This window comes from Onthophagus taurus, chromosome 11 (assembly GCF_036711975.1).
Source record: "Onthophagus taurus isolate NC chromosome 11, IU_Otau_3.0, whole genome shotgun sequence".
NCBI lineage: Eukaryota > Metazoa > Arthropoda > Insecta > Coleoptera > Scarabaeidae > Onthophagus > Onthophagus taurus.
The window spans coordinates 1359907-1376877 of NC_091976.1; the positions used below are offsets into that span (position 1 = coordinate 1359907).

General features: G+C 35.9%; 1 protein-coding gene across 2 annotated transcripts in view; it reads right to left on the minus strand.

Annotated features, from left to right (window-relative positions):
* The window catches only part of LOC111420243 (Akt kinase), a 42305-nt gene extending 25334 nt beyond the window's left edge, over positions 1 to 16971 (minus strand). The window contains exons 1-2 of one of the 2 annotated variants that reach the window (XM_071199768.1): positions 16733 to 16971; positions 15820 to 16132 (exon numbers count right to left, since the gene is read on the minus strand). In XM_071199768.1, the coding sequence (XP_071055869.1) occupies positions 15820 to 16130 (311 nt within the window). In that variant the 5' untranslated portion in view covers positions 16131 to 16132; positions 16733 to 16971. Of the gene's footprint in view, positions 1 to 15819; positions 16133 to 16450; positions 16515 to 16732 lie in introns of those variants that run through there. The other variant, XM_071199769.1, reaches the window with a different exon arrangement.

Consider the following 16971-nt stretch of genomic DNA (forward strand, 5'->3'; position numbering starts at 1 on the left):
ATCACCATAAAATTTGCTAAATATTAGTGAAAACTGCATTTCGATATCTCCATCCATTCTCGAATTATAAAAGAAAATGTTAAAAATTCGTATATCTTAATCGGATCAAGTTACCTTAGGAAACAAATAAGAGAGAACAAAAATTTTATTATCTAGAACCTTCCTTCACACTTTATCCAAGCTTAGAACTGCTTCAAAACTACTTTTGAGGCGTGTTGAAAAGCCAACGGATCAATGAAACATCAACAATAATAATAAAACAAAATAAACCAAAACACTTAGAATAACTTAAATTTTTGGCAAAAATAACTCACTAATGTGCGAAATGCCTTCCATAAACCTCGATGCATTTATTTAATCTAGTTTCGACGAAAAGAAAGTGCTGCTTAAGTCTCGGCCCTGGACACGTTTCTACTGGTATTTAGTGTTTTGTCATATTTTCCCTGGTTATTGGTTTTTTCTTGAAAAGTCAGGTCGTTTAGTCTACCCAATAGATAAAGGGGTGAAAGCAATGTGGATTTTGCTCGAACCAACAATGCATATTATGCAAGTTTACATCAGCTTGTGGACAGATGCTTCATGCATCCATAGCATTTGTGATAAAAGGTTTGGATTTGTCCAAATCATATTTAAAAGTCAATGGTAATAGTTCAGTCTGTTATCATAATCGGTATCTGTTAAGGCCTGATGTAAAACAACGTGGTGGAGATATTATACTCTTGAGAACTCTTGTGGACAATTGTTTTCGGAGTTCCCAGATTATGTGGGATCACATTGCGCACCAATGTGATTTACGAATTCATAGAGATGTCTGAATGGGCTACGGTTTTCTGTAATCGCTAAGTCAATCTTAAAAACACTTCTAGAGAAAAATGTCTTTCTTTGTCGTAATTGCATTGCACATTTTTGCCATGCAGTTGCATGGCAAATAAATCATCATACGCTCTATCATACGCTTCTGCGTTAGTAAATGACATGTTTACAGTTACCATGGTTATGTGATTTGTTTTTCTCGATGAGGTAACTGGATCCGATTGATGGCACTCGAGTTTTTAACATTTTCTTCTATAACTCGAGAACTGGTGGCGATATCGAGATGCGGTTTTCACTAAAATTTAGCAAATTTTAAGGTGACTAAGGGTCTGTGAAGTAAATAGTATCGTTCCATTTAACATTTCTTCAAAAATCACAAAAATATGTAATCGCTGCAGATAACGTCCTCTAGCTCATTTGTTTTAAAGCAGACGGTTTTACTGAAAATATCTTTAAAAAGAGCATAAAATGCTCTTTCAAACAACACCGAAAATATTAAAATCGGTTGAATGGTCTAGGAGATATTAAAATGTAAACATATGAAAACGCATTGGCCTCCCCCTCCCTTATTATGACAGATATGAGAAATATCGCAAAACAAAAGCAATGCCGTATTATCCAAGCTATTAAATGATGTTGTCAAAGTTATAGCTCATCGTATAAGTTTCTGAGATAACGGGAACTTTATGTTTCTCAATGGCAGTTACACCCCCTAGCGTTCGAATTACGAACTTCAAAATAATTTCCAGCTATTTCTCTTGGTCACTTTGCTTATAAGGATTTTTTTCCCAAACCTCTAGGCCTTACCGTTCTAGAGATACAGCCGCTCCGTACGCTTAACGGGACACCCTGTACTGCAGAAGAACGGCTATACGATGAGGGATATCCAACGAGCCACCAAACCACGCAAACGGAAGGATAACTCGGTTAGTATGACACCAGCCGGTTTTATCTGGCTCCTTATGTTTCAGGTATGACGGAGTAAATTACGAGGTGTCTGAAAAAGAATGATATTATGGTACGATACGGTACGGTTAGCAGAATACAAAACGCTCTTCCGATAGCCAAAAACAAACCAACCCCATTAAAGGGAGCGGGAGTCTATCGTGCAGTTGTGGGAAATATTGCGTTGGCCAAACTGGACGTAACATCGAATGCCGCATCAAGGAACACGAGAGAGATGTACGTCTGAGCAAAATCCAACAATCTGCAGTCGCAGAGCTTTGCCACAAAGGAGGATATACCATAGAGTTTGACAAAACCATAGTGCTAGCAAGAAACGAACATTATTTCCAAAGATTGACGAGAGAGGCGATAGAGATTCATAGACATGGGAACAACATGAATAGAGAATACGGTTGGGAACTCAACCGCACACGGAAAATAATAGTGAAATCAACGAAACGTTATTAATCTTATTTTCATGTATTTATTGTCAAATTTTAACCGGGTGAATAGAAATTGGCGGATAATGTACACGTAGTACACGTACAGGGTGGTTCAAATTCAATGTCCGAATAGGCTAACTTGGAAACTATAAAGTTAGAAAAAAAGTAGCTTACATGTCATGATCTCGTTTTTCGAGAAACTGCTAATCATCTGCTAACGCCGAAAACCTTAAAGCGCTATCGTGTTTTGTTTTTCCCCTAGAGGCCAAAATTGAAAATATCGTAAAACCAACAAGTGCAATTATCTTGGTTATTATTATAGACAATTTTCGTTTTCTTAAATGGAAACAACCACTGATTATTCGCTTATTAAATTCGTTATTTTTTTCTGATTACAAAAATATAGGGTTTGACAGGTCTATTTCTTATTGTTTTAAAATAAAGCTAAAAATAAACTTTTTTTAGTGTCGTCAAAAAAATTAAATTTATAGTTTCCTGTAAATTATAACTAAAAATTAAAAATACATATTTCTGATATTTGAAACAAATACATTTGTTGAACTATTTAATTTATATTTGTTTTACACAAAAGTTGGAATAGATCGCATTATTTCGTATTTTTTATTATTATTTAATTAATTAATTTTATTATATTTTATTTTTTATTAATTACGAAAAGTTTAACATGTTAGAATGTTATATATTAGAAAATAAAGTAAATTTTATATAAATTTTAAGTACAATAATTATTTTTAGTTATAGTACCGTAATTTACAGGAAACTGTAAATTTAATTTCTTTGACAACACTAAAAAAAAGGTTATTTTTAGCTTTATTCTAAAACAATAAGAAATAGACCTATCTAACCCCATATTTCTATATTCGGAAAGAAATAACGAATTTAATAAGCGAATAATCAGTGGTTGTTTCTATTTAAAAAAACGAAAATTGTCATATATCAAAATCTAAAACCAAAAACTTTTTTTGACTACGTCATCAAATTCTCTGTAAAAAAAGTGACCATATAATGTCTTAGTTATAATACTCCACCTATAATAATAACCAAGAATTGCACTTGCTGGTTTTACGATATTTTCAATTTTGGCCTCTAGGGGAAAAACAAAAGTCGATAGCGCTTTGAGGTTTTTGGCATTAGCAGTTTCTCGAAAAACGAGATCATGACATGTAAGCTACTTTTTTTCTAACTCTTATAGTTTCCGAGATAGCCTATTCGAACATCGAATTTGAACCACCCTATACACTCATTTACTTGTTAAAACAACGTATTTTATCTCTTGGTACTCTTAGAAGAAATCGAGCACCAAACAGTCATTTGCCTCCAGATAACGTTCTAAAGAAGAAGGACCATAATTGAAAAAGTTGCAAATATAAATGACGTAAACATATCACTTGTTGCTTGGTATGACAAAAAGCTAGTCACAACCATATCAACCTATGTTGTAAGTCAAAATGTGCCTGAAGTTCAAAAATGTTGTCGGAAACAAAGTAATTATACAGGCTCGCTGATATGTATGGAAACGGTCAGTTATCTCCTAAAGGAAGATAGCTAGCGAAAAATGTGAAGATATAAAAGTTTTAGTGTATTTTAAAATCCATAAAAGACAAATTAAGTATACAGGGTCAGTCAAAAAGTTATAACGAAACAAAATTACGGTTTCTTTAATGAAATACCTGTATATTATTAGATAATTCAGTTCATCTCGAAATTCTAAACAAAATTCATGTAACACATCGTAGACCTTAACTTAACCATTTTCAAGATATCGAGCTTTTAAAAATTTACAACTCCTACATGGGAGGAGTTGATCTCTTGGACTCCATGTTAGGCTAGTACCGAATACACATTAGGTAGATCCAAAAAATGGTATTTGAAGATTTTATTTCATTTCTTAGGTCTAATATGTGTAAATGCTTGGCTTTTATGGAGAGAAAGATTTGCTGATGCAGAAATGTATTTGCCACTTTCTGAATTCAAACAAGGAATAGCTGAAGTGCTAATAAAATCAAAAACAATTTCAAAAAAGCGCAGCAGACCAAGCAATCATTTACAGCCTAAACTAAATCTAAAAAAACGGTGTAAATATCCAGAATGTCGAGAAAAATCCTTTGTAATGTGCACAAAATGTAATGTTCACCTTTATTTGAATAAAGATAGAAACTGTTTCTTTAATTTTCATGTAGAATAAATTTAAATCTATAATGTTATATTTTTTGTAATACAATTAAAATCAAATATTACTAAATGTCTTGTTAATTTTTGCTTATACATACTTCAAATTGTGCCATTGCTACATCAGTCTATCTTATACAGGTGTTCAAAAATGTAACTACTGTTTTACCATATTCAATTGCAAAAAAGTCGAAAATTTTAAATGGAACACCCCATATTTGATTAGCTTATCAGGTAGAGAATTTAATTCTCTACAAATCTTCAGTACATGTCCCTATATGTATCTGTTACAGTTGTTGAGATAGAGCGGAATGAATCAAAGTCATGCAAAGAATGGCAGATAATATTTTTTTTTCTATTAGTAGGCTATGAAATATATGCATGTGACAGCTTTCAAGTGATGCCACCATAATTATTTGTAATATCACAGGCGATAAGCATTGACTTGATTCAAATTAAAAAAAATAACAAGTTAACGATGACAAATTAAACGAATTTTTAAATGTCATATTTTTATTAATAGTTTATAGTTTTGTTGTTTTTAAACTAGGAGGAGCATTTTAAATTTCTCACCAGGATTACCCTGCACGTGATTGGTTGAATGCGAGGAAGGTACGGTTGTGAAGTTAGCCATAGATTCTAGCCATAGATTTTAAAATCGAAAAATGACCGATTTCTGCAACTCGAAACGCAAATTAAAATTCATATTTGAGATTAGCACTCTTAGAATAACCCGTATACAAAAATTTACGGGGGGGTGTTTTCATTTAAGGGAGTAAAAAAATCCCAAAGTTGTGAACATCGCGTGCGCGCGTATACTATTCGACCAAAATCGAAAAATGACTAATTTCTGCAACTCGAAACGCAAGTTAAAATTCATATTTGAGTTTAACGGTCTTAGAATAACCCGTATACAAAAATTTACGGGGGGTTTTTTTCATTTAAGGGAGTAAAAAAATCCCAAAGTTGTGAACATCGCGTGCGCGCGAATACTGTTCGACCAAAATCGAAAAAACACCAATTTCTGCAACTCGAAACGCAAATTAAAATTCATATTTGAGTTTAGCGGTCTTAGAATAACCCGTTTACAAAAATTTACGGGGGGGTGTTTTCATTTAAGGGAGTAAAAAAATCCCAAAGTTGTGCACATCGCGTGCGCGCGAATACTGTTCGACCAAAATCGAAAAATCACTAATTTCTGCAACTCGAAACGCAAATTAAAATTCATATTTGAGTTTAGCGGTCTTAGAATAACCCGTATACAAAAATGTACGGGGGGGTGTTTTCATTTAAGGGAGTAAAAAAATCCCAAAGTTGTGAACATCGCTTGCGCGCGTATACTGTTCGACCAAAATCGAAAAATCACTCATTTCTGCAACTCGAAACGCAAATTAAAGTTCATATTTGAGTTTAGCGGTCTTAGAGTAACCCGTATACAAAAATTTACGGGGGGGTGTTTTCATTTAAGGGAGTAAAAAAATCCCAAAGTTGTGCACATCGCGTGCGCGCGAATACTGTTCGACCAAAATCGAAAAATCACCAATTTCTGCAACTCGAAACGCAAATTAAAATTAATATTTGAGTTTAGCGGTCTTAGAATAACCCGTATACAAAAATGTACGGGGGGGTATTTTCATTTAAGGGAGTAAAAAAATCCCAAAGTTCTGAACATCGCATGCGCGCTTGGAAATTCAGAGTTTTTGATTATTAGGTTGAAAATTTGTAAGAACGGATGTGAGAGTGTAGGGGCGAAGTCGTTGACTAAAAATGTAGGAATCTCATCTGGGCCAATTGTAGCCTTTGTCTTGAATTTTTTGAAAGATTCAACCATTTCGTCGTAACTGACTTCGGAGATACCAAAGGTGACAGAATTAGTATCATAAACAGCGTGATCGTTACCAGTAGGTTACCAAATGATGCAGGACAGTACATAGCCTCAAAATGATCGACAAATAAGTTAACTACTGTTGGCAAATCTGACACACTTAAGAGAGCCTGGAGATCTTATATTGTTTCTGCTTATATTAACAAAACGCCAAACGTTTTTTGGTTCTTTTCTTACGTCCCTCAGAGATTTGACATAAACTTGTGCGATGATATCTGCAATGATTTTTTCTATACAATTTATGGTGGTGTTTTTTTAATCTAAGCATTCTTATTAGGTTAATTGAATGCCATACAGGATATTTCGAGCTTGCATGCTTGCCCTCAGATTTAAGTACGTGAGCGTCCAGGTCGTTGTATAATGCTTCATAAAAAACATTACAGTATTGTTCAACCGATGATAACGTAAATAGATGAGTCCAGTCGATGTTAATCAGTACCTCGTACATGTCAGGCAGATAAGATAATATCTCGAGCTATCAAATGTGTAGGCACCGTTACCGAAATAGTAAGTAGTAATGCCGATTGGTAATTATCTTCTCGTACCAATCTATAGTCTCACTGTTTTATTTGAAACTCAAGTTTGAGGAAGCAAGTATCAAATCAAGAGTTCTATCAATGATATTCATTACATTATTTAATTGCAGAAAGTCATTATTACTTCAATATTAAAATCACCCATGACTATGGTATCCAAAGACATATCCAACATTGATTCAATGTAATCGAAGGTGTAACTATACATACATTCCTCCAGGTGTAACAGGTGGGAAATAGCAGACAACAATGTTAAAGGCCGATTTCGTCTTTTTAAAGTCAATCCGTACAGCTTTCAAGTCAATTGATTCAATAGGACAGGAGGCAATCATGATATTCGAAGTAGCAACTCCGGAATTAACAGCCAGTAACATCTCTCCACCCTTATGGAAAGATCGATCACATCTAAAAACGTCATACCTGTCTGGAAAGATCTCGTAGTCTAGGACGCTCTTCTTGACCCAAGTTTCACTGAGAGCAATAATATCAAAGTCTGATGCATCGACCGAAGTAAAAAATTTGTTTTGATAGTATATGTTGTACTCTTTCCGTTGGGAAGTTACTAGTTTTTCTTAACAATTCTCGGACATCCATTAATGAACTGTATTCTTAAATCATTTTCATCGTATTCAAAATCCGCATCTAACAAGGGAGATGAACAATCAAAGAAAATTTTGCGTAAACTTGTGGATGGGGCTCATTGGAAATAATTTAATTGGTCCTTATTTTTTACCGGATGGTTTAACTAGCGCAGCATACAATGAATTTTTAAATAACAATTTAATAGGCCTGCTTGACCATGTACCTTTAGAAAACAGATGTAATGTGGCTTTCCAGATGAATGCCTTGCACACTATTCTCAAAATGTTGAAAATTCATTAAATGAAATGTTTCCTAATGGTTGGATTGGGAGAGGAGATCTAATTCCATAGCCTGCAAGGAGTCTTGATTTGACGCCCCTTGATTTTTATGTGTGGAGCCACATGAAAGAACATACACCTAACATACACCCTATGTTTACACAAGTCAACTCTAAGGATGAATTAATAGAAAAAATCAAAAACGAAGCATATGTTTTAAAAACGTTAATTACAATTACCCCCCCATAAATTTTTGTATTGGGGTTGTTCTAAGATCGCTAAACTCAAATATGAATTTTAATTTGCGTTTCGAGTTGCAGAAATTAGTCATTTTTCGATTTTGGTCGAACAGAATACGCGCGCACGCAATGTTCACAACTCTGGGATTTTTTACTCCCTTAAATGAAAACACCCCCCCGTAAATTTTTGTATACGGGTTATTCTAAGACCGCTAAACACAAATATGAATTTTAATTTGCGTTTCGAGTTGCAGAAATTAGTCATTTTTCGATTTTGGTCGAACAGAATACGCGCGCACGCAATGTTCACAACTCTGGGATTTTTTACTCCCTTAAATGAAAACACCCCCCCGTAAATTTTTGTATACGGGTTATTCTAAGACCGCTAAACACAAATATGAATTTTAATTTGCGTTTCGAGTTGCAGAAATTAGTCATTTTTCGATTTTGGTCGAACAGAATACGCGCGCACGCAATGTTCACAACTCTGGGATTTTTTACTCCCTTAAATGAAAACACCCCCCCGTAAATTTTTGTATACGGGTTATTCTAAGACCGCTAAACACAAATATGAATTTTAATTTGCGTTTCGAGTTGCAGAAATTAGTCATTTTTCGATTTTGGTCGAACAGAATACGCGCGCACGCAATGTTCACAACTTTGGGATTTTTTTACTCCCTTAAATGAAAACACCCCCCCGTAAATTTTTGTATACGGGTTATTCTAAGACCGCTAAACACAAATATGAATTTTAATTTGCGTTTCGAGTTGCAGAAATTAGTCATTTTTCGATTTTGGTCGAACAGAATACGCGCGCACGTAATGTTCACAACTTTGGGATTTTCTTTTCCCTTAAATGAAAACACCCCCCCGTAAATTTTTGTATACGGGTTATTCTAAGACCGCTAAACTCAAATATTAATTTTAATTTGCGTTTCGAGTTGCAGAAATTGGTGATTTTTCGATTTTGGTCGAAACGTATACGCGCGCACGCGATGTTCACAACTTTGGGATTTTTTTACTCCCTTAAATGAAAACACCCCCCCGTAAATTTTTGTATACGGGTTATTTTAAGACCGTTAAACACAAATATGAATTTTAATTTGCATTTCGAGTTGCAGAAATTAGTCATTTTTCGATTTTGGTCGAACAGAATACGCGCGCACGCAATGTTCACAACTTTGGGATTTTTTTACTCCCTTAAATGAAAACACCCCCCCGTAAATTTTTGTATACGGGTTATTCTAAGACCGTTAAACACAAATATGAATTTTAACTTGCGTTTCGAGTTGCAGAAATTAGTCATTTTTCGATTTTGGTCGAATAGTATACGCGCGCACGCGATGTTCACAACTTTGGGATTTTTTTACTCCCTTAAATGAAAACACCCCCCCGTAAATTTTTGTATACGGGTTATTCTAAGAGTGCTAAACTCAAATATGAATTTTAATTTGCGTTTCGAGTTGCAAAAATCGGTCATTTTTCGATTTTTAAATCTATGGCTAGAATCTATGGCTAACTTCACAACCGTGAGGAAGGTTTATACACAGGCAATTTAGATTTTGAATTTGGAGGTTAGGTTATTGATCATTCGACCGTTTCGTGTCACTATTATCAATTTTGTGTTCTTAAACCCTTTTGCGTGTAATACTTCAATTTAATTGAGTGAAATCTAATTATATTTTAAAATAAATACACTCATAACTTCAATGTTAATTTGTATGTTTAGAGTTGACGATAACAAACGAAAATAAATACAATAAGTAATAAAAAAATAATAATTGTTAATTTAAATTTACCGCTAAAAATATCTAGTGATATTTTCTGGTGATATTTACTAGTGTAAATCTGACTTTCGGTTCAAAAAAATTGTATATACAGGATGATTCACATAAGAACCGATACAGAGCAGGGACATGTAGAGGACAATAAATTAAGATGATTTAACGCAACTTATCTCTATACTAAGTTGTACCCCTGAGGAGTTATAGACCTTCAAAGTTGGGTCTTAAATTTTTCAAACATTGAATATCTTCGTAATACATTAAGCTAGAAAAACCAAATTTGGTATACGTTATAAGTGTACCAAAGGTATTAATTGGTAGCAAGTTGAGACCAATTGAGGCATTTCAAAAGATTGATTAAGGGTGATGGTACCCTAAATTTTGACAGATGTTACTTAAAATAAGCGAAAATTCAGCAGTCGGCTATGAAATTGTACGTCAAACTTGACAAATAGGTTGTAAAGTTATTTATGAAATGGTACTGGTCACAAGGATAATTGATACGGCTGTTGTAAACTCCTTCTTGCTATATATGTAGAAGAATTCATAGAAAGAAGTCAATTTCCATCAAAGATTTTAGGAGACAGATCGCAGTAATACATTTAAAAATTGGTCACAAAACAAGTGTTTTGAAGGGTAGATCACTCAGCATTCCATCTTCTTCAAAATCCATAATTTTGGATTGTCCTAAAATTTCATCAATTTTGGAGGTGCCCAACGGGATCAAATTCACCCCCAAAGTCCGCGCCGCGCTGTAAACCTATAGTGTCTAACAACAAATTTTCTTTCTCGAAAACCGTTAGCGTTACGGTGTTTTGACGGTCGATTTAAATCGCTAAAGGCATCCTCTAAATCATCCTAAAATTTCATAAATTTCAGAAGTGCCCATCGGGGTCAAATTCACGCCTAAAGTCCCATCCGCGGTTTATAAGAATGATTTTTTTCTCGAAAACCGTTAGGGGTACGGTGTTTTGAAAATTGATAAAAATACTTAAAACTGTGTTTTATTATGTGGTAGAATTTGGTTTAATTCAAAGGTGCCCATCAGGGCGAAAACGTCCCCTTTTCGGGGGGTGGAGGTTGAAAAATTTTTTTTTTACCAAATGGGGGTTGTAAGCTGTTCTTCAGGGTAAGAGTGACCTGTGTGTGAAATTTGGTGACTCAAATCGTATTGGTTACGGAATTACTAATGTTTTAAGTTTATGGCTGGGATTTATGGATAACTTCACACTAGCAGCAGAATTTCATGGAGATGATTTTGCTAACAGAGTAGCTTTCTGTACGACAACTTTAGATGAAATAAATGAAAACCCTCTTTTCGTATCATCAATTCTATTTAGTGATAAAGCTAGTTTTAAAAGTAACGGGTTAGTAAACCGACATAATATGCATTATTATGCAACCGAAAATCCTCTATGACTAAGGCGCGCAAATAGTCAAAATGTATGGTCGTTAAATGTTTGGGGCAGAATATTTAACCGTAAAATAATTAGGCATACTGACGGGACAAATTTGCAAAACATTTTTAGAAGAAGAGTTGCCAAAGTTGCTAGAACATGTAGATTTGGAAACTAGATAAAAAGTAATATTTCAACACAATGGGGCACCTGCACATTATTTTAGGAACGTTTTTCAAAACTTTTGATTAGTCGTGGAGGTCCAATACCGTGGCCCGCAAGATCACCTGATCTAACTCCCCGCGACTTCTTCCTTCGGGGATATGTCAAAACTCAAAACCCAAGTGGTACATATTCCAACGACGAAAGAAGGTATGAAGAATAGAATAAGGGAAAGCTTTAGAAATACACTGTTGGAAATAATTCACGAGCACACCCTATATAATCTGAACGCGTGAAGATAAATCCATAATATTTGCGGAGCACAAAGGTTTACTGTAAACGAGTTTATTCAGGGAGTTTCGAGTTGTTCTGTCGCGGCATTGTTGACTGAGCCGCCCTTCCAAGTGGAACATTCCGTCGCTATGGAGACCGAAGTGGATGCAAAATACCGGTCGTTTTTAGTGTGGTGTGGGGGACCACATTGTTATCGTACTCTGTGCGCAATGGATGGGCGATCGCGTTACTTAAGCGAGTTTGAGCGAGGAATGTTTGTGGGTATGCACATTGAGGGTGTATCGTTCTGTGAAATTGCGCTTCGTCTCGAGCGGTCGTTATCGGCAGTGCAACGGGCATGGTGAGAATGGTCTGAGGTAGGACATAGGTACCTTCAGCCGCGGCCGGGACGGCCCTGCGCGTCCCCAGCACATGAGGATCGCGCTCTTGTGCTCAACGCTTTAGCGTCGTGTGTCCTCGTCAAGGCAACTTGGAGCTGTTTGGCCACCGGCAGGGGAAGGCGCACTCACTACGCGAACTGTACGGCGGCGTTTGGTAGATAGTGGACAGGCGCGCTCGTCGTGCGATACAGCGGATTCCAGTAACACCCGAACACCGCAGCATACGTCACGAGTGGGTCGACGCTAGGCATAAGTAAGTTGCCGAGTAGGGGGACATTTTGTTTTCCGACGAATCAAGATTCGAATTGAGCACCGGTGATGCGCGAATTTTAGTTCGTCGGAGCCGTGGTGATCGTCTACTCGAGCAGTGCGTGCAAGAATGCCCTATCCACCGACAACCGAGCATTATGGTATGGGGTGCTATTACACATGGTGGACGTACACGTCTGCTGCGTGTATAGCAGACCATGACGGGTCAAAGATACGTAGATGAGGTGCTACGGTCCGTTGTGCTTCCCTATGTTCGGCGGCTCCCAGGTCTGCTATACATGCACGACAACATACGACAGCACATCGGGCGTGTTGTACAGACCTTTGTGGAAGAGCACCATATACGAATGCTTCCATGGCTAGCTCGGCTTCCGCATCTGAATCGTCGTGTAGCGATGGTACGCGAAGCTCACGGGGGATACTCTCGCTATTGATGTATCTCCTCCCAGCAGAGTTATCCCGCTCTCCATGTGAGAGTAAGTTACACTACTTTAGTACTACTTCCATACCAAATTTTATTGCGCTAGACACACGCGTTCTGATTATACAGGGTGTGCTCGTGAATTATTTCCAACAGTGTATCTCTGCTGAAACACTAGATAATGTGCAAGCAGAATTAGTAAATCGACTTCATCTATGCATAAAGCACAGATGACAGATATTTGAACACTTATAAATAAAGTTTAGTTGAGAATTATTTATCATCTTATTTTATGGCCTACTGATGAAAAAATGAACAAGTTCTGCCATTCTTTGCATGATATTGATTAATTCCGCAATATCTCAACAACTACATCTGATAGGTATAGGGACATGTACTAAAAATTTGTAGAAAACTAAATTCTCTATCTGTTTAACTAGTCAAATATGGGTTGTTCCATTTAAAATGTTCGACCTTTTTACAATTGAATATGGTAAAAACAGTAGATACATTATTGAACAGCCTGTATAAGATAGACCGATGTAGCCAATGGCACTCTATTTAAGGACATCTAAGCAGCAACTATCACAAATTTTAACTTTCTAGCTTGATCAGTGCTAAATTTCCTAAAATTTTTGTCTATGGAAGAACTGCGTATCTCGGCTGCTTAATGCCATTTATATACTTTGTTGCTTACATGAGGCACCTGTATACATACACTGGGTTTCAAAAGAAATGAACCACCCCGAAGGAGACGCAGAACTTCAAAATTACGTAGATAGTTAGTGCCTAGAGACAAACAAATGATTAAATTTTCATAAACAAATGACAATATTTATTGACAATATCGTTAATAATGTGTTGCATCTCCGCGTACTCTTATACATTCAGTAACCCTTCGTGGCATGCTGGAAATCAGATGGTCGATTGCCTCTTGGAGCAGCTCATTCCGGGCTACCAGTAGCTGTTGACGTAATTCCTCTAAAGTGTTGGGAGGATGGGGTAATCGACGCAATTTTCTGTCCATCATATCCCAGACATGTTCAATAGGGTTTAAGTCCGGGGATCTTGCCGGCCAAGGCAATTGCAGAACATTGTTTTGTGCTAGAAACTCTAACGTTACGTGAGCAATATGAGGTTGCGCATTATCGTGTTGGAAAACGGGCTCTGGAAGGTCTTGGAGGAAAGGCACTAACACGGGCTCCAGAATGGCGTCAATATAACGGCGCGCGTTTAGGGTGCCCTGAATGAATGTCAAAGAAGACCTGCCACCGTAGCGTATTACTCCCCACAGCATTACACCAGAAGTTTGAGCCGTGTGGCGACTCTGAACAAACTGTACATTTTGCTTCTGACCTCTAGGTCGTCTGATCCGTAAACATTAGACGATAGTTTCCCATTCATGTTCCCAATGTTGTCGGTTTTGGTTCCACTGCAGTCTGGCATCTTTATATTGTTGAGTCATAGGAAGACAAAAATAAGGACGATATGAACGTAACCCAAATGTGCGTACTCGACGATAAATCGTACTCATAGACACTCTGCGACCAATTGCTGGTATCCAATCTTCTTGTATTGCACTTCGCCTTAACAGCCGATCTTCGCGTGCTTCTATCACTCTAGGACCTCCACTGCCTCTACGACGGGTTTCTAAGCGTTCTTCCTGGCAATCCATCCAAGTCCGTCTGATAGTGGAGTGAGGTCGGCCCATGCGTCTGCCAATTTCCCGAAAACTTAAACCAGCCTCATGCATCCCGATGATTCGTCCTCTTTCGATGGCGAAAATTTGAACTCGTGGCATTTTTGAGACACTAACTTTACTAATGCAATGACAACAATCACAAACAAACGGCGAACTACTCTAAAAAATGCTATTCAACAACACGCAATTTCAGGACCTAACAGCCAGATAATTTCTATCAGCTGTGGCAGATGACTGTCGAAATTTAATCATTTGTTTTTCTACATGGACTAACTGATCTACATAATTTCAAAGTTCTTCGCCTACTTCTACAAATGTATTAAGAGCAGAAAAATTTAACCTGCTACAGAATGTATATGTTACCGTCAATCTGTATAATTCAGGTATTCTATACAATGCCTAGGTAATCTATAAAATACCTGGGGTGTCTAGGCAATGTATGAAATATTATGAAGATTATTGTCCATTAGATACTTTACCTAGGCAATGTATACAATTCCTAGGGATTACATAGAGTACCTGTTGGTCGACTGGCAATGTGTAAAATAAATAGATTTTGGTCTGTATTTATCCATTTTTACACATAATAAACTTTTTTATAATCTATAAGTTATTGTACAAAGAAGGCACCTAGTACCTTTCTGTAACTATAGTAAAATCACAACTAAATTACATAACTTAAAATTTTTCTGGGTTAACTAACATAATGTCTTTTGCTTATAAGTAATCAAGTAATAGTAGATCTACTGGCCTCATGGGAATACTTGGTGATGACTTAATCACATTTTCTAGATCCTCTTCACTCTCCAGGTTATGAGTATGATCGAGAGGTAAACATATACCAAAGATATTTCCTTTTCTCACCTTTTACACACATTGCCTGCTTCGCATTCGGTATTTTATAGAATACCTAGGCAAAGTATAAAATTAATAATATTTCATGTATTACCTAAACGTTTTAGGTATTCTATAAATTGCCTAGGTATCGTATAGAATACCGGATTATACAGATTGCTGGTAACATATACGTCTTGTTCACATCATCAGATAAAGAAGTAGAACTTTTTTAGATAGTTTCGAAATGAACAAAGTAAACATATTCGCCATCCTGACTTATTCAACAAATTCCCAAAAGTCCTCACTTCTATAGCACAACTTGTAAAGGGCGTAGGGTCCTAGATACTAACTGATTCTACATATTTTCAAAGTTCATGCCTACTCCTATGGGGTGGTTCATTTCTTTTGAAAAGCAGAATATTTTCAATGGTTTGTGAACTTCTGAGTAGGAGTTATGCAGTAATCATGCAGTAAGCGGTTAAAACTTTTGCACTTTTCATCAATTATCTGAAATACCTACTTTCAATTCACATACTTTGCACAAAGATCTACCGCCTGGAGCCCCACAATGGTTAGTGCCCTGAATTATGTGTATTCAAATATTTTACAGTTTATGTACCCCTTATAGGGTTAAAAATAACAACAATAAATCTAAATTTACCTTTCAGCTTTTCCTTCAACATGGAACATTCTTTCAATGACGGTAGTTAATTGAAGCCCTCTTATAATTAATGTGAAAGGTTTAGGTCGATCGACGGACATAATCTGGCAGTCTTTGACGGTAAAACAATTTAAGGGGTCGTTTAATAATTGATTATCCGGTTTGTTCTTGAATCCAATCAAGTCTCCATTATCAAAAAGGATGAAATAACGTGGCCTCCAATTTTTGATGTGTTCCCCGCGTTTATACAGCCAACCTTCTTTCACTATTTGACTCCGTTCCAACGGAGTTTCCATATTTGCGTCATTCATGACTAGAAATAACAACAAATAGAAAAATTTTAAATTCGACTCTTATTGCGATTGAGAATGAACTAAAATCGTATGAGTTTATACAAAAAACTGTTTAGATTGTGCATTTTAAAAAATTTGCTTAATATGCAAATAGAAATTATAAACTTTAAAATAATAACAAATATCAGAAAATTGTAATAAAGGAATATATATATATTTATTAAAATATTTAAAAGTATACACGCGACATATAAATCGAGGAAAAGCGTGAATTAATTATTTATAAGGTCATACTACGCTTTATGACGTAATCGTTGTTTGTTAAACTCAAAACTAACCTTAATTTCTAAGAATTTATACAAATACCGTCTTTTACATAAAAAATATTAACTAAGAATCTTTTTGCATAGATTTGACTCGAATAAGAAATAAAATTGTCATAAAAACACGTAGAAAAAATGTTATTAAATGTTGACGTATTTGAAGATAATTTTTGAGGTTATGTACGCAGTTTGTTTTGAAATAGTATTTATAAGATTAACTTGCCCATTTTGCTAGTGAAACCGCGTTTATAAACAATAAGGACGATGCAACCAAAAAAAGACTTGGTTTTAACGTACCTAAAAACGGTATTATGTTGGAGTTGTTACACGTTTCACATGTATTTACACCGATTATATCGAGAAATATCAAGAAAAAACAACTAGAAAATCGGTAACGTCGCGGCGGAATTACCAAATTCGGTTTTTACAAACGATTGTGTTGTTTTAAAATGAAACCATTTATCACAAATACTTGTTTTGATTTGTGCTTTTTACGCATAATAATAATCAACGCAAATATTTTACCCAAAAAATAC